Genomic DNA, 22,991 nt, shown 5'->3' with positions numbered 1-22,991 from the left:
GAGATGAGAATATTTCTTCAGCAAAAAAACTACAACAACTCTTTTTTAAAAATTTCTTCAGGAGATTTCAAAGCTCACGTAAACCCAAAATCCTAGCATTTTTTTAAGGCTTCCCGAGATGAAGGACAAGAGGAGGGACTCTGCCTTTCAATGTAAAATGGCAGTGCCTTCCCATTCAGGTGGGTTTGTCGCTCCGCTTTGCCCATCGGCTGCGTATCAGAACCACCCCAATCTACTCTGTGTTCACTGATGCCATGTACCTTTCTGGTTTCTAAATGTACATACATTCCCTTAGACCTTTCCTTTAAATACTTGAAAATACCTGGTGTGATCGTTTGAGCCCGAGCAGAGAATGTGTCCAAGGGGATGCCACGCCAGACTCCAGATCATCCCCTCATGGGCCATTTCCATTCCACCAACCTCCTTCTCAACCCTGATGCATTAAAAAAAAAACAAAAACCAAAAAAAAACCCAAACAAAACCAGTCATCACACAGGTGAGTGTCTGCTACAAATACAATACAACACTTTTCCGTTATTCCTCTTCCTCTATCCCATATTTCGCTAAACTTAAGCCTCTGTTACTTTTCTGTCGCGTGAACTGATCACTCTCAGTTGTTCTTAATGGGGGATTTGCTGATGGAGGGATTTTTAATTTGACATTTAGAAACAAAATAGCTACATCTCCGAACAAGCTCTAAGAAACTAGGAGTTTCAACCCTTCATCACCATCTCAACAACTGACTATTTTAAAATACACCTGCGCCGGAAAACTTAGTCATAAATGAAGCATATTCCAAACTTCCTCAGGTATAGGGAAAAACTATACCATAAACGTGCATGTTAAATATGGATTCAAAGGTGAAAAGTATGTTTTGTGTTTCCTATAATAGCTCACACATCCGACCAACATCTTTCCAACGCGCTGATGAAAACGCCACGTACCCAACGTGCCAGAACAACAAAGAGCCATCGGATCCTCCGCTGGCGAACAGCCCTTCATGAACAGGATGCCAGGCCACGGCTAAAACACAAAGCAAGCCACAATCAGAAAGGATAAGGCTAACATTTCTAATGAGTGGAAATCAGGACCGCGAAAACTTTATTTTTTTAATCCAAACTTATTAATAAAAATACACATAATGTAACAAATTCTGACCTGTGGCCTCCTTCTTATGACCCCTGAAGACCTGAAGCTCTTCTTTCAGATTGCGAATGTCAAAGAGCTTACAGAGATGGTCACGAGAAGCTGTTAGCAGCCAGTTGCCATTCAGATTCAGTTTCACCTCCATCACTGTGTTTTTATGAGCATGTCTGCAAGCAGAGACAGACAGACTGTTTGCCCAGATACTTGTTTCTCAGACACACAAAACCCGCCACGATCGTTCACCAGCCCCAAATATTCAGGTCAATACCAAAGTAGTTCACGCTACTAAACCAGAACACTGTGGCTTTCTGTGCAAAGGCCCCATGCTTTAAACCTGTTCTTTTGTACTTCAGAGCGGAGAATCGATGGAGAGCAGCCCCGAGGAGAAGGACTTGGGGGTCTTGGTTGATGAGAAGCTCAACATGAGCTGGCAATGCGCACTTGCAGCCCAGAAGGCCAACCGCAGCCTGGGCTGCATCTCTAGCAGCGTGGGCAGAAGGGCGAGGCGGGGGATTCTGCCCCTCTGCTCTGCTCGGGGGAGATCCCCCTGCAGTGCTGCCTCCAGCTTTGGGGCACCAACAGCAGAAGGACACGGAGCTGTTGGAGAGGGTCTGGAGGAGGGCCATGAAGGTATCAGAGGGCTGGAGCCCCTCTCCTACAAAGACAGGCTAAGACAGTTGTTCAGCCTGGAGAAGAGAAGGCTCCAGGGAGCCCTTAGAGCCCCTTCCAGTCCCTAAAGGGGCTCCAGGAAACTTGGGGAGGGACTCTGGATCAGGGAGGGGAGCCATGGAATGAGGGGGAAGGGTTTTACACTGAAAGAGGGGAGATTTAGATGAGATCTGAGGCAGAAATTCTTTGCTGTGAGGGTCGTGAGCCCCTGGCCCAGGTTGCCCAGAGCAGCTGTGGCTGCCCCATCCCTGGAGGGGTTCAAGGTTGGACGGGGCTTGGAGCAACCTGGTCTGGTGGGAGGTGTCCCTGCCCAGGGCAGGGGGTGGCACTGGGTGGTCTCTAAGGTCCCTTCCAACCCAAACCAGTCTGTGATTCTATGATAACTGGCAGTGCTGCTGAGACAGCATTCAGTCACTGTGCACGCTTCTACTGCGGCATAAGGAATTCTTCATCAGCCACATGAAACATCTCATCTCTGTTTCCATATCTCAGTTCTGTTCTCCAATTGAGAAATGTGTGACTAGGAGGTCTATGGGAAGGACAAAGTAAATTTAAATAAGGAATATTAAAGTCACAAGTATAGACTTGATTTCATCTAACCTCTAGATTGTCCGGCACAGCTAAGGACCTGGCTTTATATTTGAAACAATTGTGTACGGTGAAAAGATGTGAGGCAAAAAGCTAAGAAGGGAATTACAATAAATTTGAAATACTATTTCATGAAATATTTCATGAAATATTATTTCATGAACTTAGCTTGTATTTGAGCAAATCAAAGTCCGTGGGCAAGAACTTACAGTGTGGCAAGGCTCTGGCCAGTCTTTGGATCCCAGAACTTGATGGGCTGTTGGCTATCTTTACTTCCCGATACAACTAACCCTTTTGTTGGATGCCAGTCAACACATTTCACATCTGCTCCATGCCCTGTGCGGAAGATAAAAATTGCTCATATTGAGATTTCACGGACACTGAAAAGAAAAATTAAAGGGTGCACACCTTATAACTGTAACATAAAACTGAACGAAAAACGTCACAGAGCACAGGTCACAAAACATAAAAATCAAACTAAATGCAAAGTTTTACGAGTTATTTAGGTTGCGTTCCTTCCCGCTAATCACTGGGAGTGAGTTCTCTTGGGATTACGCCCTCAAACCAAGCTCACTTCACCAACATGAAAATCCTTTTAAGAAGTTTCTGCTCAAAGCAGTACTTTTCTTTAGGCTTTGGCCCTATACTATTATCCAGTATTTCAAATGTGACACTGACGAAGCATTCGTATGGACGCAGTACGGGAAATGACACTGTGACACTTCGCTTTCTGCGAAATATTGTAGAAACAGAAGGCAAATACATATTTGTTCCTATAATACCAGTACGACCCTTTTGCTCTCCTGTCAGAAAATAAGCAAAGAAATGAAATGATGCATCTGGAAACTCTGCATATGATGAAAAGAAATCTTATGAGATGTAACCTCTTATCAGGTCAGAGGGATTTGGATTTTTCTAACGCTCAAGAGTTAGGAGAGGGAAAAAAAAAACCTCGTGATATTTCATTTTAAACAGGCTGATTGATCTTGACAGATAAATCAGCGCTGCTCAGGTGATCAAAAATCTGTCAAGAAGAAATGCCTGTTCCTGCTACTCAGCAAAATGAGGTTTCTGAGCTGAGCTACAGGGATTTAGAGAAGGAATAACGAACGATAATTTCTTTCTCCAATCCCTCTCCATGCCAGCCCACTTCAAGGGAAAGCTGACAGCAATAGTCAAAGTCAGAAAATGAGGCAGCGTGCAGTAAATCAAGAAAAAAAAAAAAAAGGCAAGATGAGGAAGGGTGGGCTGTCTGCAACATAAAGGCACTGGATTATACAATGGTACGTCAGAACAGTAGCATGTTCCAGGAAAGACAAAGGGTTCCCATCAAAGTCAGACGGCTCCCACAGGCACTGCTTCACTACGTAGTGGAACACGTACCTTCAAGCAGCCTCAGTTCGACAAGACATTAAAAATTAATATCTATGAAGCCAGAGAAAAATCAAATTAGAATAGGCAATACAACTTCTGTCTTAAAATAAAAGCATAATGTTAACACACAGATGACTCTCTCCATCAAACGAGCGCAACTTTCCTCTTCTCCAGAGGAAAGGCCGGACAGGGAAAAGATTCCTGACCTGAGAAGAAAGGAGTACCGCTTTGGTGAGTGCACAGGGAACACTGTAAGGGCTGACTGCCGATACGGATGAAGGAACCCAACGCTCCTCCCACAGCCACAGCAGGCAGAACTGCTTTTGGAACACGCCGGGTCCTGGGGACGAGGAGCAGGATCCTCAGGTTGCAAAGACGACAAATGTGCTCAGAAGGGACAGCTCTGGGGTCTGTCCTGCCAACGGAGGGGCACCTCGAGATGCTATCGTTTCCCTCCTCTGGCTCTTCCGATGCAGAAAGAGATGAAAGGCACCGTCCGTCTGCCTTTGCTCTGACTCAGTCTCTCTCTCCGGCACACGAAGCTGAACTCTGAGCCTCCCTGTGGTTACTTGGGAGGAAGGATTTGGCCAGCAGCAAGAGGAAAAACAATCTCCCTCCACAGTGGAAGGAAATTCACTGCAGATTTTCAGCTGATGATGTTCTATAGGTACATGCCATCCTGCAGCCCCCAGGGAAAGACAGGGGATTTTAGTTCAAAGGCAACAATATGCCCTTATAAAGAAACATTCCATTAGTTAATAACCGGTTGAACTGTATGGAAGTGTGTTCAGAGTAGAATGCTCAAGTGCTATCATAAATATGAAAAAACCAAAGCCCAGCAAAACTGTAAAAAAAGAACCCCTACCCACAGGGACGGGAATTGCATTGGCCTTGCTGTTCCTGGAATAACGACAATTAGTGAGGGAAGAAGCCAAAAGACAACAGGCTACTCGGTTTGGTGGGTAAGACTGCATCCAGGGAACCAGTTCTGCTGGTGAAAGAAGGCCTTCCCTGGGTGACACCTCCTCCCGCGAAAGGCCTGACCGAAGCTTTTCCTTCAAGACCTGACCTGAGCGAAACCAGACCAAATACGTACCCCCGAGGGGGAAAAAGGCTCAGAGAGGGCAACCCAGGTCAAGTTCAGAGCCACGCTCCGCAACACAGCAACCGGAGCGTCCATCCTCTGAAAGTCTCCAGAAGGGAGCGACGGTGACGGGACAACACCGGATGGGTGGGACTGGTGGCCTTCTCGGAAGCCAGGTTAGATAGTCACTACACAGTAGCCCCAGACCCCAGAACACTCAAAGGCAGTAAAAGATGCCAGAACACTCAGAGCTCATAACCAGAGCAGATAAATCACTAGCTATTTATCAGCAGGCTATCAGCAGCAGCGCATTACAACTGACCACTGGGATCAGAAGAAACTTATCATATTTAAAAACAAGACCATTATAAAGAGAGAGAACTGGCATTTCCTGCGGAGAGTCATCTTTGAACCAGCGTGCTCTGCACTACGGCAATCGCGGGGGGAGCTGGGAGCCTCCTTTGTCCTCTCATCAAAATGATCCCTCTTGCTCTTGAGAGGTACCTCTTAGACCAAGTTCTGCACTAAATGGGATCACCATATACACTTAGCTAAAGGTTCCTAACGCAATAAAGCTTTCTCAAGAGAAAAATTCTTTCCTACAACAAATATGCTTTAAATAAACTATTCCCAAGGGACGAACTAACTCAGAAGAATTACCTAAGATAACCCAACAGCATCATCTCATCAGGCCTCTTTAAATTTCTCTTGTTTTTAATTGGAGCGATTGACACTGTGTATTGCTTTTCCTTCTCTCTGTGGACAGTCGTACATACTACCATCTGTGATGAGACGGATGATGCAGAAAATACATTTACAATGAAACTCCAAAGAAAAAGCAGCACGGTGGATTTGACTTGGTAGTTGTTTCCAGTTCCTAGTCCTGGGCCAAGACCCGGGAATTGGGCTCTCCTGTGGTACAGAACCCCTGCCACCAAGCACGACGCTTGGAAAACCTTAATTCATGCAAATCTCCATAGTTTGCATTCCTTATTTGCTAACTCTAAACAGCTTTTGCTCGGCAATCTGAAGGTAAAGATTTCCAATAAACTAAACTGGTTTAAAATCATGAGTTAATGTCCGAGCACAAAACAATACCCTAAAACGCTTGTCGGTTTTATTTACAACTTTCTCTAACCTGAGAAATAAAAGAAGAAACAAATAAAAGAAAAAAATAAATTAAAAACAAGCATACGTGTATTCTTTAAAAAGCTCAAATACAAAAGTATTTGACTAATAATATGCAGAATAAATTTTTGAACTGGGTGGCTGTCGTCATACCCCCATTAATTAGAAGACTGATCGTTAATACCTCTAGCCAGCTGAAGGGTTGTTCTTTAAAAGACACTCAACAGAAATTCTGGCTGGTGAAAGGCATCACAAGCCATCATAAGATTTGTGTCTAATTGTGTTTGATGAAATCCAGCATGTCACAAGTCTAGAAAAGTACACAAATGAAGGACTTGATTTCCCTCCCCCCCCCCTAATTTCTGCATATACGACTTAGTGAATATAACATATGGTGTAAAAAAAAGTTGGTTTGGGTCACTGTCTTTTTATTACTGTCTATAACATATCTATATATTTTATAACATAACTGCGTATAAGCTATCAATTATATACATCTCAGATTTATTGCTGTAGCTACATTTTTTTTCTGTTATGTCCCTTCCCCTAGGAATACGGCCCATTCTGAAGTCACATACAATGGAAAGAGGATTTTATAGATGATATTGTCCGATTTGTAGATGCGTCTCAGCAATTATTTCGGTATGTATACGCATACTGAGATGCCACCCTTAAGGCATTTTCTTGTACTTTAAAACAGACACATGCTTCTCTAATGCTGTTTTCAACAGGGCGTAATTAGAGCTGTGTATCTTCCACTTGGTCAGACTCAAAGCCTTTTCACCACCACAAGTAATGTTCACCTTCCTGTAACCTGTACCCCAAAATAAAAGCACAGGCCCTTGGCGGGGGACTATTTCCAAGGGGTCTGCGAAGAGACATCGGGTCTTTGACCTGCAAGTCAAAGATGATGGAAAACCACCACGTTAGCAGTAAGATGTTCCAAGTTTTCTACATAATTCCCTTAGACTTTGTTGGCTGCTTCCAGCCTTACTAGGTAAATTGGATTATTCTGCCCGTTCCATTTTTATGGAAGGCTTTAAAAACATTATCGGATGGTTACCCATTCCCCTGGCAATTCCCCGCTTCCGTGCAAAGCTCACTTAGGAACTGAATACCTCACACCTGCAAGAACCTAGGCACTGTTTTGCTAACACTGACCCGGTTCCAACAAGGGTAGGAATATATTTTAATTCCAGTAATGCAGTGTCCTTTGCCCCGTCACATTATGTGAACTCTTCTCCTCTCAGAAACTTTCCTATGGGCTCTTTCACCGCCTGTTCTCCACTCCGAGAATGAATACCGCAGAAACCCTCCCTCGGCAGATACACAGCACGCCCTCGCTTTTTAGTGTTAATGTGGGAGGCTGGGGAGTAAGAAATTAAGCTAAAAATTCTTTTCAGTCTGCAGTGGATTAAGAACAATGCCTCCCACCATACTTTCAGACCTCTGCCCCGTAAACTCAAGTTTTATTTTCCTTTATTTGCTCGCCGTCTCTTTCTAGCTCTCTGCTAGCTTATTAAACACGGTATTAAACTAAACAGAGACTGCTGGAATTTAACCCACCCACAGGGAATGTCTCCTCCACCATCAGCATTCCTCTAAACCAGCAGCAGAACAGAACATAATCAAGCCTTGTTTACAAATACCCCCTTTTTTTTTTTTAACAGTTCTATAATTATACTAAGTTTTCTTCCCAGACAAAAGCTCTTATAAGAGGAGAGTTTGTTTTTATCTTCTGTGAAATCAGAAGGTTAAAAACCAAAAATAATAATCAGTAAACACTAATGAAACAGGTGTATGGGAAAAAAACGCGATTTCTCCCTGAGATAACCCAGAACAGGTGTTCAGCCCCCAAAACTTGTTTCCCATAAGCAAGGTTAGAATTTGCACGTGCTAGTCCCAACAGAACTTACGCCACTCCGCACACAGTTCGAATGCTACAAAGCCTTGAAACTCTAGCAAAAAACCCGTTTGAGCTTAATGCTGTTTGTGTGCTTGCGCAGCTCACGTAGCGGCAAACGCACCACAAAGAATCACGGAAAAAAAAATCTTGTTACCAGTAACGGCACGTAGCAATCTGAATTCTTTACGTCTGTTGGAATTCAATGACGACCCCTCTGTAAGGGCTTACAGGAAGGGGAATAAATGCAGCCGGGTCCCAGCCTATGTGGGAGCTGGGTCATGAAGGGTTCAGCCTTTAACTAACGGGACTACTCACGTGTTCAGCTTAAAGAGAACGTTTAAATTCTTCAGTGAGGTAGAATGCTGAGCGCCTTCCAAACCTGAAGTGCGTTGCTTTGAACAGAAGCAAAAAAATTACACAACTGAAAGTGTCTATCTACTCTTTTAGATTTGTGGTGTCAGGTTTTGTTGTTTGGCTTTTTTTTTTTTTTTTTAATCATTATGTTCATGCTCAAGCCTCCAAACACTATAGAGACACCTTTCCTTTTAGACATATTTGTTGTTTCCTACCTCCTGTAATTATTTTTCAGCACTATCACTCCCCACGCCCAATCACGTTATTTCCTGTATGTGCTGTAGAACACAGAGACAAAGCAAGTTTGACAGGAGGTTGTGCAACAGCAGAGTAACAGGACCCGCACCTGCAACAGGCCAAGAGCTGTTTAACACCCCCTTGAAGTGAGAACTAGATGAAAATCACCTCAGCACGCACGTTTCACAACTTCTAATCGTAAGACATAGTTAAGTCATATCTAGAGTGATCACAGATAATTACCAACACAAGGTTATTTTCGTATGAAAAATATTCCAATGTTTTCACCAATTTTGCTTAATCAGTGTCCAGATTTTCCAACTTACCACCACTTTCATGCACTTAATCAAAAAAACCTAAGTATAACATTAAGTGCATCTCTGCCACAGAGAGTTCAGCTATGTGATGATGCTTTAAAACGCAGCACAATGTGTAGTGCCATACAGTAGTCATTATTTCTAATTAACGAGTCATTTTTAATCTTAAACAGAAAGCCATCAGGCAGCTCAGAGCTAGCTCAAGAGAAATAACAGGAAAAATAGGGCAGAAAGTATAAAAGGGGAAGATGCATCACCTTAAAACTGTCCAACACCTTCTTATTCAATATATAGATAGATAGATATGTGCTAGTGGTTGGCAGTAACGGCAGCTGATTTCAAGGACAAAAGCAGGTTTTTATCACAGTTAGAGTTAAATTATTTATGGAAAGCAGCTGGATTCTACTTTGCACAGTTATCTATTAAAAGTCTCGTGGTGTATTACTTTTAATTCCTTTGCAGGTATTCATCAGAGAATTAAGAGGGCTTTTTTAAATTGCAAAAGGTAGAATTTTTATTTATTTATTTATTTATTTTATTTAGCTGGTTACATTATCTGTAAAGCAGCTGGGACCAGCTGTTCTTTTCTGTTCAAAAATTAGCCAGCCTACTTGGAAAGCAGCAACACACTTGCTTTTCATTGACAGAAAATATTTATTTACAATGGCATTTACAGTTATTATATTAAAAATAAGCGTTGTACAAGAAACATTAAAAATGAACAGCAATGGTCAGAAAACTTCTCATGCTTCATAACATAAGCAGCTGACAGGAGCCAAAAACCCCCGCTCTCAGAGAAAAACTGCCCGGTAATTTTCTGTTCCTTGTTTTCTGCAAGAGCTTGCGCTGCCTCTAATGAGCATTTACTGCCTTAAGCCATCAGACGAGACTGATCTCCAGTCTAATGCAGCTTGGTAATTGCTAAATAATTCCGTATAGAAAAGGGGAGAGAACAGCCATGTCAAGGAATAGAGCAACTTTCTCCAAGGGAAGAAATAGCGCAAATTGAAAGATGAGAAATTCAATGATTTTATCAATCAGTAGTCTGCAGTTCCCACAGATTTGTGGCTTTATGTATGGGTACAGAATCAGCTTGCTGGGCAGCACGGTTGTGGGGTTTTTTTGTAAAACTAAAAAAACAAACGAACAAAAAATAATGTGAAAGCTCACACTTTTCGGGATAAGATGTTCTCAGTCAAGTCCTCCAAACATGAACTGAACAGGTGTTTTGGAGTCTGCTCAAAGCCTGTACCACCAACTATTTTTTTTTTTTAAACAAAAGATGAATCTGATTAGAATGTCAAACCATTTGGAGCCTCACAATGACAGTTTAGCTCAAAAGTAACTACTCAGAGCAGACGCCTGCGTTTTATGAATCGAGAACAAAGTGGGGCACGTGTTAAAAACTGCTGCCTGAAGCTCAGCTTCTCCTAAGTGTTGTGGTTTTAAGATGCACTTAAGATCCCAGAGTAGCTTCAGTGAGGTTTTGGTTTTTTTAAACACATACTTAAGAAACTACTTTTATTCACTAATTATTGGAAATGTTGACTGCTGCATTCACTCACTGCCATCAAGGCGTCAAAATCCCCAGCCCTTCCACCTGCAGACTTTTGTCAAGTCTTTGCTTCTCACGCCTGTGAGACACACCACAAAGCCAAGCCAGACAAAGTTTGATATTTTTACTGAATACTGCAGTAAGTAATGGAAGAAGGAATGTCAAAAAAAAAAAAAGAAAAAAGAAGTAATCATAATGTCAGTCAAGGTTGTAAGCTGTAGAATCAGAATATTTAGCTCCCAACTCAGGGAAGAGAAACAAATACTTCCAGAAAAGCTAAGAGTAACCATCATTAATCATTTTTCTGTATTTATTTCCTTTAACATCCTGTTAGATGTTCATTAAAATTCTGCTGACAATTATGGCCATAGCAAGAGAAAAGCATAGTCCAAATACCTAGTTTAGAGGTCAATCCAAGCTTCAAACCACACCTGGCCACAGGAGCAGACAACACTCTCCGCACTCAATGCTAAAACCTAAGAAAAAAATTTAGTGGATCCCAGCAAAAAGAAGTTACAAGAAGTCTTTTACTTGTCTGTAACTTGATACACCCTTACTCCCAAGTGAACCCGAATGTTTTTATTAAAACACCCAACACAGAAGGACTACCGAGATCTTTCATTCAACTTGGTCTTCCTTCATTGAAAGAATAGGTTTCGATGTGTTTTTATGGCTGAGACCACAGGGCAGGAGCCTACTCTTTTACATCCCATTGACAGGAGAGGTGCTATTGACTCTCTTCTCCATCAGACAAGTTAATTACTTTTTGAAACAGCCACGTTCATCTGGCCAGCCCCAGAAGAACACTCGTCCAGCCAGATCCTCACCTTCAGGGACAGCAAGTTTACAGGAAAATTGTTGTCCTCCTTGCCAACCAAAAAACCCACATGAGCTAATTTTGATAACCAGTTTACCAATACAGAGCATCCCGAGAGTATGAGCCCATTACCACCTTAAGCAAAGAACTAAAGAGTTTAGGTATAGAGAAGTTAGAAAAACTATTTTCTTTGGTTGTAGGGCAAACACTGCATGAGCACCTGCTCTTGGTGGTAAGTGAACAGCAGTTGCGTGAGGGGTGGGATGGGAAGGATAAGAGAGTTTAATCAAACTTTGTATAGACTCTAGGAAAAGATTTGTGTCAGCCAGACAATTAGCAAATACGAGAGATCCAAGAAAGGATATGGAGATTGAGGCCATTAAAATTGCTCTTTGCGTTTTACGAAACCAGCAAGATTGAGCAAACCAGGGAAGAGCAGGCCTGCTGAAGTAAAGCGGTGGCAGAAAGCAGAGCACACAGCATGGGTCTAAGCTTCCAAGCACAACTCTCTCTCTGCAGAGGGGAGGCTGAGCAGGCTGGGGAATGTTCATCTCAAGCATAAGGGACCAATTTCCAAGCAACTGAAATAGGAAAGGGCTGTAAGTCATGAGAACAGACAGAAACACACGTGACGAGCAGAGTGACCATGAACTACATCAGGAAAAACAACAAACCCAGCATGTAATAAATATCATATGGTGGCTTACAAACGTGTCTGATCTAGAGGTGATGGCAGGGCTAATGAGAAGAAACACCGCAAAATTGAAAAAAAATAATTCAGTACAAAATTGTAATTAAAATGCAGGAGCAAAACAATGATTTGAACAGTGCTACAGAAACAGAGATAATACCTTCCGTTGAAATTTCAGTCAAGCAGCAAAGAAAAGCTGAGCTCAGGCGAGAGACAGAATCAAGGAATGTTTTATCATGCTCTTAGTTCAAATTTCTGCACCACCAGTACTCTCATTTCCTCCTATTTTCCTATGATTTCCTGCATCACCACCACCACATCTGTGGACTCACTCCCCTCTCCTGCCACCTATTAATTCTGAAATTTAAGAAAATGTATTCCTCTCAGATTTAAAGATAGTACTAGAGTCCCTACTGAAGCAGAAGAACCCAAATATTTCTATTTCTGCTTCAATTCTAAAAATAGGCACCCTATTAAGCAACTGCTTTGTAGAGCGTGGCCATACAAATATCTATGAAGCTCTCCAAAATACCACGCATCCCCATGTATCATTTTAAATTCCATAAGCACGTGAATGGATCAAATAGTAAAGCTCTTCCCACATGATTGAACAGAGAGACAGGGAAAAAGATGGTGTTGAAAACTTACCAGGGATTTTGTGCGATAAAACCTAACAAAGAAAGGGAGAGAAGTCAACAGGAAGAAATGGGATAAAACCAATCCAAAGAGTACTTAAATAACTCAGATATATCAAAACAAGGGGAAAAAAACGATGGGGAAGATATAAGAGATGACATACGTGATTATGAGAGGAAAGGCAAAGGGACCCATCACCAGTTTAAGTGGGGTTCCAAACAAAAAATGCCGTTCTCAGATTCATTTACTAATGTGAGAAGCGGATGTGAACAAAACAATAAGCATTTCATTTAAAGTGCAGGGGGGAAAAAAATTAATTTCTTCCTCAGGTTAAAAAAAAAAATAGGTGTGAAACAGGTTTCCTATGACAACACATTAATGGTCTGTTCTGTCAAGGTCAGAGTAGAGGACACAAGAATTAATCCGAGCCCACCACACCACGGGTAGACCCAATACTTATGTGAGCCCTGTGCTTCTTGAAATGACTGCCAGTTACATTTTTCCACTGCTGACTTTAAAGTGATTAAAAAGAAAACTAATACAAATATTGTACCGGCATTTAAATGCGGTCTTTCCCTCTGTGATGCAGTCCATGACTGAATTTGTATTTGGATCTACAGGTGTGTGCGCTCAGTAGCGTATCACAAATTCCCAAAATAAGAATAAAGTGAGGATGCAGAGGTTTGCAGGAAAGCACCCCAAGAGCGTGCTGCAAGTGTAACTGCAGCGTACGTTCTCATGAATTAAGCGAAACTCTAAACGGGGAAGAAAGAAAATGTTGATTAGAACAGGAAAATTTTCTCCCTAGAAGCAGAAAAATCTTTAATTCAAATGCTGCATCTAGCCCTGAAGCAAGTAACTCATGGATGTTATTGCATACCCCTCCGTGTTAGCACCAGAAGCATTGTCTAATATTTCAAAATGAAAATTTTCCAATTAAAGGACAGACTGTAACTTTGTTAGTCAAAGTTAAAGTTCTTATACAAAGTTACAAAGTCCTCTTACACTCCCAGAGAAAAAAAAGTTACTCTAAAATACTTTTTGAACTCTACAATAAAGTTTTTTAAAAAATTTTTTTTAAAGTTTATACAAAATTCTACAAAATATGTAAAACCCAAATTCTAGAAAATACATAAAAAGCCAAATGACATGGACACGAGAATCCAAGATAGAGAATGGCCATCTATTCATATGTGCAGCAGCAGCAGCACATTTCAGACCATCTCCTCAGCAACGCCAGGAAAAAACTTCTACGTTTTTCTGAAACAATGATCTTGCCTGCAGTATTTTAACTCAAGCCTTCCTTGTTACAAGACTAGCACAGAAGCAGTAATATTACTACCAGAGGTTTTAATCACTACTATTCTGGAAATAAAATTTAAAAACATAGACCAGTTAATCTATGGGAATTTTTTCTTTTTCCTGGGTTTTGGAGCATTCGTTACATGAAACCACCACCACAAAAGACACCTGCTAAATGTCAATTGTGCAAAATCACCTGCAGCTGTGTAAAAAAAAAAAAGTGGGCTCAAACCACCAAAAGAAAATGCCAACTCGATAATCAATTTAAAACAACAGGTAAAAGAGAACAAGTGTTTACTGGGCAGGTGTGACTCGGAAAGCAGCTCTTTCCTCAGGAAACTTCAGATTCCTCTGAGTGCTTTCTGGAGCAGCTTTTAAAGCTTTTCATCTTACATGCAGCAAAAGGAAAGGAAATATAAAATATCTTCCCAGTCTCGGAAATGTAGAAACCAGTCCACGCGGTAACAACGAACTGGGTCCATATATGAATCCACTGAGAAAGGAGACAAAAGCTAAAAAGCAGTGCTTTTCGGAAAATGGCCTATGTTTGCAAAATACCAGGAAGAACAAGTGGGTTAGGCACATAAATAGCGAGGGAAAAGTCATCACCAGTCAAAGGCTGCTATCCTGACCCTCGAGTGGAACGAACTGCTCCGTGCTCTTCAAATAAAGCCCCTTGTATAACGCTGTCTGTGCTGTGCAGCAATAGCTAAGCTGACGAATGGAAAGCCGCTGTATTTCTCTTCTAGGAAGCTGGGCTTCGGAAATCTTCTGTAAAATAAAATTACTGATAAATTGAGTCAGTGACCATGGGAGAGGTAGTAAAGTCCCCTCTTGACTTGCACAGGTAAATCCTCACACGTAGTCTCATTCAAATAGTAACGGAAACAGAGACCAAAAAAAGATGACTTCCATGAAAGACGATGGCATCATTTCTGTTTCAGAAAAGGCTATGTAAGAGCATGCCATTGCTACCCAAGCAACCACCGAGGAAACTAAAAAAACAGAAATACATTTCTTGGCAGAATGATGCAAGATAACAGCTTGGCCAAATTTACATTTTAATTTGTAATATTTTTGTTAAAACAGCAGCCCTGTATTTGGGAGCAAAGTGCATTTTTAACCTTAAGAAGGTAACAAAAAAAAAAAAAAGGAAGCTTTAACAGGTATAATCCCATGTCAACAGTTTATTTTCAGTGCAAGTTAAAATACAGTTATTGCTTTGGTACACAGAATACACCTTCATTAGACTGGTCTCTCTTTTTGGAGTACATATTCCCCTGTGAATTACCTGCTGCTAGGAGATGCAGTTTTACAAGCGTCAACATGTCATGGACGTGCTCAACCGCGACAATGAGCGCTACGTCGGAGGAAGAGGCACAGCGGGCTGACAGCAACCTGGTTTTAAGAACAACGGGTTCTTCGTCTATCGGAGCGTTAATCGCTTGTACTCCCCATCAGCAGTGCCCTGACCTCCTCGAGACGGCACATCAATGAGGCCGGCTGTGCCTTTGCATCAGCGCGTATTTCACGGAAAAGAAAAACACGGGGGTTTTAAGTCCTTTTACACGGCGTCTACAGAGAGATGCGCTATGCGTGATGGATACAGTCGCTGGCAAAACACGCAGCAAAGCCCGTTATTCCTGCTAGCGAGTACAAACAAGTAAACTTTTTCTAAAGTTATAGTAGTCTTTAAATAAAAGCCTGATCTATCTATCATACAGCTTTATGAAAAAGTCTTTTCTACTGTTGACTGAATGAAGAAAAGCTCTTTTTTTTTTGTGACAGAGAGATTTTCTAGAAGATTAATTCAATTTACCACCTTTCGCTACCGGATAATTATTCAGACTGATTGGAACTGGAATTATCACACAACATCTGGTCAGTAGAACTCGTTACCCAAATCAGCAGGGTTACCAGTTGCTACCATGCGGATGTCCAACTCACAGTCACTGGCATCAAAGAGCCACAGACTGCAATACACTGAAAAATTAATTCACTTTTCACTCCTAAGCTCCCGTCCCCCTTTCTGTGAAAGGATGGCAAAGAGGAGACACGCCAGGAAAAACATTCTGATATTCTTCACATCTAGTAAATGCAGCACTGATTTCTAAGATTTTTAATATGGTGCTTCAAATTAAAAGCAAAATTAAATTCTAATTAACGTTCCCCAAGTTGTTCAAGTATCACTACTAAACTACCTTTGCTAGATACTTGTGATGATTGCTGCTTTAACAAATCCTTCCAGGTATTTTTCAGAAAAACCTGTCTCACGCCTATTCCTTACTTGCATTTTGGTGTCTTGCGAAAGCAGAAGTTAAAAATTTAAGTTATTTAAATACCAGCATTCTATTGGAAGGAAAGTTACTAATTTGGTCAATAAAATGTTTTGCAATGGGTTAACGACAACTTCTGGTATTTCTAGTAAATAGTCTCTGTGGGATAAAACCCCATTATTTAGAATTTCAGTGAAGTGCTATGGCGTGCGACGTGTTGCAGTGGTGATACCTGATGCGACAGCTCTGCAGAAACTAAAGCAACTGCAACCATCGTGCAGAACACAGACAGGTTCCAGTGCCAGGACTTCCGCATCCAAACTTACTAGGAACAGACATCCTCATGGTGAAATCGCAGACTGAAACGTACATAGGAAGTGCTCCTGAGCAGAAAGAGTGGATATTCCTTGCAGAATTCCGTGAAGCACGCAGCATGTGAAGAAGCCTCTGAGCAAGCAGGGTATTTTTTTCTTTTTCCAGACAGGAAGCAGCAGTTACACCTCTACAAAAATGGCTGGCAAGACTGCACCTGCTATTTAAAGCCTCCACCATTCCAGCTTTATCGTGTGAGCACAGAAATTCTAAAGTTTAATGCTAGCATTAAAATTTCTGGTTGCATTTTTATAAAAGTCCTGTTTTGTCAGCAAAAGCCATACATACTACAGAAATGACAAGTCTCACATGCTTTATGTAGGTGATTGGAATGATCATTTCCCCCCCACATTCCTTTGGAAGCAAAGAATACTCCTGATAAGCTGGGGAGAGCGTGAAAGAGAGAACCTACCTTTGCTCAAAGATCTCCAGAATACAACTGCAGAGTATAAATCAATTTAATACAGTAAAAGAATTGTCTAAGTGAATTTAGCTTTTTATGTTCCTAGTCTTAATACCATACGCTTACTTGTCAAGTCTCTGAAGAACAGGGACTTCCAAAAGGAGAACGGCGGTCCGCAGAAATCCATGTTCGTCAATATTATCAGTATTCCTAATCACTAGATTCAGAAAACTAGCCAAGAGAATAATGATTTTGAGAATATGTGCATTGCCAAAGAGAAAACTCCTTAGAAATTCATTTGAAGCAGGTGGAGTTCCTGCTAGGGAACTGTCTGAAGGATTTAAGAGCACAAAGCAAGATCTGTAGGGAAACGAAATCTTACTATCCAAGCGTACCAGCTGACCTAAAACAAGCAAGTTTGCGTCCTTAAGATTGGCTGGTGTGGCTTTTAAAAAAACAAAACAAAAAATCCCAACCCTTTTTTCTAACTAAATCAGCTGGTCTAATCAAAAACCTTCTTTAAGCCTAGGAGCTATGCATGGGTAAGAAAGAGCAGAAGGAAATAAAGAAAAGGCAGGGTTCTCCTGGCCCAGGCGGCATGCCGAGCTGCAGACCCGCACAGCCTTGAGAAAATCGAGACCTCCCGCTACCAGCCTGGAGCTCCTGTAACCACGCTATACACAGCACGGCTGATAGCCGGCCAGGCAGCGTCTGCCGCATGCGACTCTCCCTTGCTACTGATTAACTGCAATTCAGAAGGGGGAATTCTGTCTACAGACTGTGAAATGTGTTGTGATTCCTTCCTAAACTCACCTGTAGTAGAAACACCAGAACAAACGTGGCTTGGACTTTTCAAGTGCTTGAAAAGTAGCACATTTCAAGAGAAAGCAACTTCTGATTTTTTCTTTTTTTTAACTTTAAGATAATTGCAGTATCAAACTTATATTTAATATTGTGCAGTCTTCTGTTAATATGCTTAAACTTGAAACTTAATTAAATAATTTGGTTTTAGACACAAAAGTCAGTCAAGACCTGGGATAGGTGTGGGCATCAACAACACAGACCAGCTTTTGCTTGAAAAAAAGAAACAAAAAAAACCCCCACAAACGAACTCTTAATACTCATTTCATTCAGAAAAAAAGGCCAATGTTTACAACCACACCGGGTCTCCTCATGGCAGCTTTGGAGAAACATGACCTAAAGAAATGCACCTTAGAGAACAGTAATGGCAAAGCAGATGGGCAAACCGAGGCTGCTTCAGTTTAGGGAGTAAAGCAGTTACCTAAATTACTTTTTTATTTTAGAACAAGTATTTCCAATCTATTTAAATTGTGTGCGTGCTTTAGAGCTTTACAACACTGCCCGCACACTCTATTTCAGGACTGCATAATTTTGAAACAAACAAGAAAGCAGCAAACTAACATTAGGTCCATAAAATATTCCACTGGGTACCATTAAAGAGGCTGTGTACTTACAGAAATGGACTAAAATTACATATGCATATATAACAATTGCAGATATATGTATATTTTTATGTCTTTAGATATTGTTTTACCTCAGTTATTCCATAATTGGAAGGAGCTCCGAAGACGCTGACAGCACGCTATCACATCTTCCACCTTATTTACAACAAATTTTCATTGCTTGTAGGAGGGCTCTAAGCAATACTTAAACTTCAGGAATGATTAAGTTGAACAAACTATTAATCACTATGGAATGATCAAACATCTATCATCTCTGGATGAAGTTCCACTAAACATGGATAGCATGCATTTCCTCAGGCATGTTAAATGCTGGAAGAAAAACAAACTAAAAAAAATAATGAATTTTTGACACAGTCTTTTTGAACGTCAGTTCCTTATGTCACATATGCTGGTGTACAGCTGAAGGTAACTAAAAATTAAATCACCAGGATTTTTTCGTCCTTTGTCTCCCCTTTGGCAAAACAGGGGAATTTGGGACAAAACCACAGGTTAAGTCAGGTCGGAAGGAACCTCAGGACTCTTCTGTTCAACCTCCAGCTCAAAGCCACTGGGTCAGACCAGGCTGCTCACGGGTTTATCCGGTTTTATTTTGAAACCCGCCAAGGACAGAGACTGCACAATATCTGATATTAAGCAAAACTCCCACACTGCTCTACCGCACTAGCAGGAGAACGGCTAAGAAAATAAAAAAACCTGAAAATAAGACCCTCCGTCTTCCCAATCAAAATGGCATTTTAAATTTTCCACTGGACTAGAGAAGGAGATAAACTAAAATATTTTTCTTTTTAGAACTGTTAACTTTACTGTCATACTTATTTTTCTAACTGAAACATACCTGGAACATCAAATGAGTCTGAAATCAAACTTCTGGGGATTCCCATTAGACTTGTACTTAAGCGGGAAATCACTTACCTGTGAGTACCGTTTATACATCAACTGGTACTATGTATCTCCAAATATTAAGGAATCATGAAAATTCTCGTTTCAAAGGAAAATGCTTCCCTTTCATCCGAAACTCTGTGCCCCATCTCAGGACAACTTTCTACCACAGAATGGGCCGAGGGGCTCATGGATTAAGCTCTTCATTGAGCTGAAAGAAGTTACTCGGATTATTTTAATCTTTAAGCGGACTGATCATTTATAAAGACAGGAAGAAACTCAACTTTTGATGAAAAATAGGTCTCAATGAGCATCAGGCCTTGTGTTAAGCAAGGAAGAGTGCTGAAGTCTTGCTATGCAAATTCGCAGTCTAAGGACAGCAAATACTTATCAGAGCTACTCCTTCCTTAAATCTTTAACAGATGGACAAGAAAGCAGTCAACTATAAATGGAAGTTCCAATGTAGAAGTACTGTATAAATATTTAGACTTGATTTTCCCTAACACATAATAATAGTAATAATAGACTGGGTCCTGAGCTACATTTTGTCATCATCTCATCCTACTCTTTGTTTGATGGCTAAAATAGCTACAGTTAAGCTCCTGATTTACCAGGTGTTATGACTCTTTTTAGAGGAAGCTTTTTTTAAAGTTATGTAAGTTTAAAAATTAAGATTTTAATATAACATTTAAAGTATGTTCACGGTCCATCATTCTAAATGAAAAGGCAAAAGAAAAAGCCACTGCAGATATGGTAGAAAATACGCATTTGTCAGCACACACCAGAAAGCTGGGTTGGCTTTTTACTAAAAGATACCGTTTTTCCCAACTTAAAGCAGCCAAGGGAACACATTCCTCAGCTTTTTTGAACAGGAATTCTAAGTTTACTCTCTGAGATCTTGGGTACTTGGTAGAAGCACCTATTCTAGTCCTGTTACAGTTAGCTTCCAGTTTTTCAGCCCAGGCTCATACTTAGCCATGAGAAGTTCCCCTTAAAAGCTTATTTTGGTGAGCAAAAAGGCACACACACAATTTCTATGAAGGGTCAAAACCAGTTAAAGAGAACTTTCCATCTTCAAAGACAATATATGCAACATACTTGCTGTCCTTGCCTTGTCTGCACCAGAAAAATCATACTGAAGTGAAACAACTACTTCTTTACGTGGTTGTAGTTATATCTGGAATGGTTCTACCTACCTACAAAATCAATTTATACATAATATGACAAATACTAAAGAGATACTGCATTTAAAAAAAAATATACATAACTAGTGCTTTAAATTGAATGCAAGCGAGAACTTGAGGGATTGTGTAGTGTATTAAAATAGTGTCTTGCAGAACTAGAAATATCAAATGCTTCCATTGAGATAATAATTACTAGTAGTAATCCAAACTGTCTGGAAGAAATGTTAAACTTAGTCTGTGAAACTTTTTATAAGGGAAGAATCTTTTGAAATGTAGTTTTCTCCTATACAGCTGTACTTCTGATGCTTACAGCTCTGCTTCCTTGAAGCTGAGACACTTAACAGCCCTATCATATTATTTTTTTTTCCACAACACCTGTAAAAATACCTTTCTCTCTAAACATGAATTTATGAAACTTCCAAGACAGTTACTTTACCTGCAGTACACATGTATACTTTCCACAATAAAAATCAAAATGTCTTCCCTTGAGAAGGGTTTTGTTTTCAACAAAAAGCCTTTATCTGTCGCAAAATTAAATGACAGTGTGTATTTTCACTGTGAAATGAATCTCAGTCACTCGGAAAGTTCTGGCACTGTACTTTTAAAATTAATGTTGATTACATGTTTGCATGCTTAATCTAATCAACCGCTTTTTGCGGAAGCACGCAGCATGTATGTGCCTTGATTATATTCTCAACTGACACAATGCAGAGCTGGCTTTAGGTCTGAAGAGCAACTATTGGATATTTCCATTTTAGAGTTATTAAATGGACAAAAGAGGGGAAGAGAAGAGATCCACATTACTTCTTAGGGACTAGTAAAAAACATAAGGAGTTTTAATCAAGTGGTACAGACAGCTTTCTCCTAGTTACAGTAGGAATGATGGTATCGTTCACTCACTAAAATAGTGCTCCACACTCATCTTCCGAATGGATACAGAACGTGTTCCTAACTCTACTCAAACCCATCAACTGGAGTCTCTTAAATTTTATGTTCTGTGTCATGACTCTCAGAGAGATTAGGGGGAAAAAAAAGTGTATGTATACGGGTACTATTATTAGACATTTCCACACACACACTGCAGTATATATACACACAGACTCACAGTACATTATGTACCATCTGCTTGTGTCTCAGTGTGTCATTCAGCCATAAAAACCCACCCTCTTCTCTGGCTGCTCCGGCAACTGCCTCTGCCCTGATTTCTGCCCACGATGCCAGGAGCATCGCTTCCCTTAGCTTCTATTCTTATCTTCCGGCTCACACTGCCACTGTCTTTTCTCAATCATTACACCAGCTGTTGTGTTATTTTTTCATACTGACACAGCCTCCGCACTTTCCTCCCATTTGCTATCCTCCTTTGCAGCCACCTTTCACCCAATTGTTTTTCATAATCCTTATTCATCCCTTTCTCCTGCTATACGATCCCATTTCAGCAGACTCCCCAGTATCTCTTTAGACTCTGTGTCTTCCTACAAACTCAAGGTGTTAGGAGCAAGACTAGCTTTCTCATGAGAATGTAAGGCCAGGCAGGTAAGGAAGAGAGAAAAAAATACCACCATATTTTAGGGAAAATATTTGCAAACTATCTCCCCATCGCCCAGTGCCTGGCTGTCCACATGGACGTGTCATCTGAAGTATGAGAACTGCGATGTTATTCATATGATAAAACGATGCAAAGTGTTTCACTACTAAAGCCAGAACATCACTCAGAGCCAAATGCACTGCAATGGGAAATAGTCTGAGTATGCAGAATTGACACGATGCAAAAGAAAACATCTGATGCTTTGCAGAGTCAGTGCTTACCTAGATGCACAAAAGCTTTTAGTACAGTAACTACAGGATATGAAAAGGAAAAAAAAAAAAAAGAAAAGAGTGGTCTGTTTAATCCACACGCAAAAGAAAAGTGGAGTCAAGAAGCCTGCAAGGAAAGTTTCTAAGGACAGATGGATTATTTTCACCAGGGAATTATGGTTTTTGTTTTGTTGTTTTGTTTGTTTGGGTTTTTTTAAGACTTCTATTTATTCTGTAATAGCATGTTTCTGTAATTACACTCTAGTAGGAAATGGTATGTCAGATGAAGGAGTCTATAACAAAAATAAAGGAAGTGCCCAATTCTGAGTCTTTATCTGCACAGGATTTTATCAGAGAAGATGAGTCACCAATGTAACTTGCACAAGACTAACCTCAGATGATTTTATTTCTGTTGAGAAGCTTTGATATGACAAATACTGGTGAGTAGCTACCAGGAAGCCACCATCCTTAATGCATACAGCCTGCACCCTTTTCAATAATTACACTTGTGCCAAGAAAGAAACACCGGGATCAGCTTCGCATCAGTATTTAAATGCCTCTGTAGTTCGGGACTTTCTTCATTAGTATCAATGTAATCCACTTAAAATAGTGTTTTTCCTTCTCAACGACCATGAGCGGGGCTTGAGGACAAAGCTCACTGCTGCATCAACAATTCTCACTTTAGCCGAAATCCTGACCACTATGCAGAGTATCATGCCGTATTATGTTTACTTCTGTATGTAGTCACAACAGATGACAGCAAAGTTCTCTCCACTGAAGTATTTAGGCTAACAA

The 22,991-nt window shown here is 40.7% G+C and overlaps 1 protein-coding gene across 5 annotated transcripts in view; it reads right to left on the bottom strand.

The window, feature by feature from the left end:
• Positions 1-22,991, bottom strand: part of WDR33 (WD repeat domain 33) — a 71,202-nt gene that overhangs the window by 17,523 nt on the left and 30,688 nt on the right. The window contains exons 8-11 of one of the 5 annotated variants that reach the window (XM_063338108.1): positions 2,613-2,739; positions 1,159-1,313; positions 945-1,023; positions 323-433 (exon numbers count right to left, since the gene is read on the bottom strand). In XM_063338108.1, the coding sequence (XP_063194178.1) occupies positions 323-433; positions 945-1,023; positions 1,159-1,313; positions 2,613-2,739 (472 nt within the window). The other 4 variants (XM_063338105.1, XM_063338102.1, XM_063338106.1 and 1 more) reach the window with 4 other exon arrangements.

This window comes from Chroicocephalus ridibundus, chromosome 6, assembly GCF_963924245.1.
Source record: "Chroicocephalus ridibundus chromosome 6, bChrRid1.1, whole genome shotgun sequence".
Taxonomy (NCBI): Eukaryota; Metazoa; Chordata; class Aves; order Charadriiformes; family Laridae; genus Chroicocephalus; species Chroicocephalus ridibundus.
Note: the sequence above shows the minus strand (reverse complement) of the source record. Positions and strands in the feature narration are given on the sequence as shown.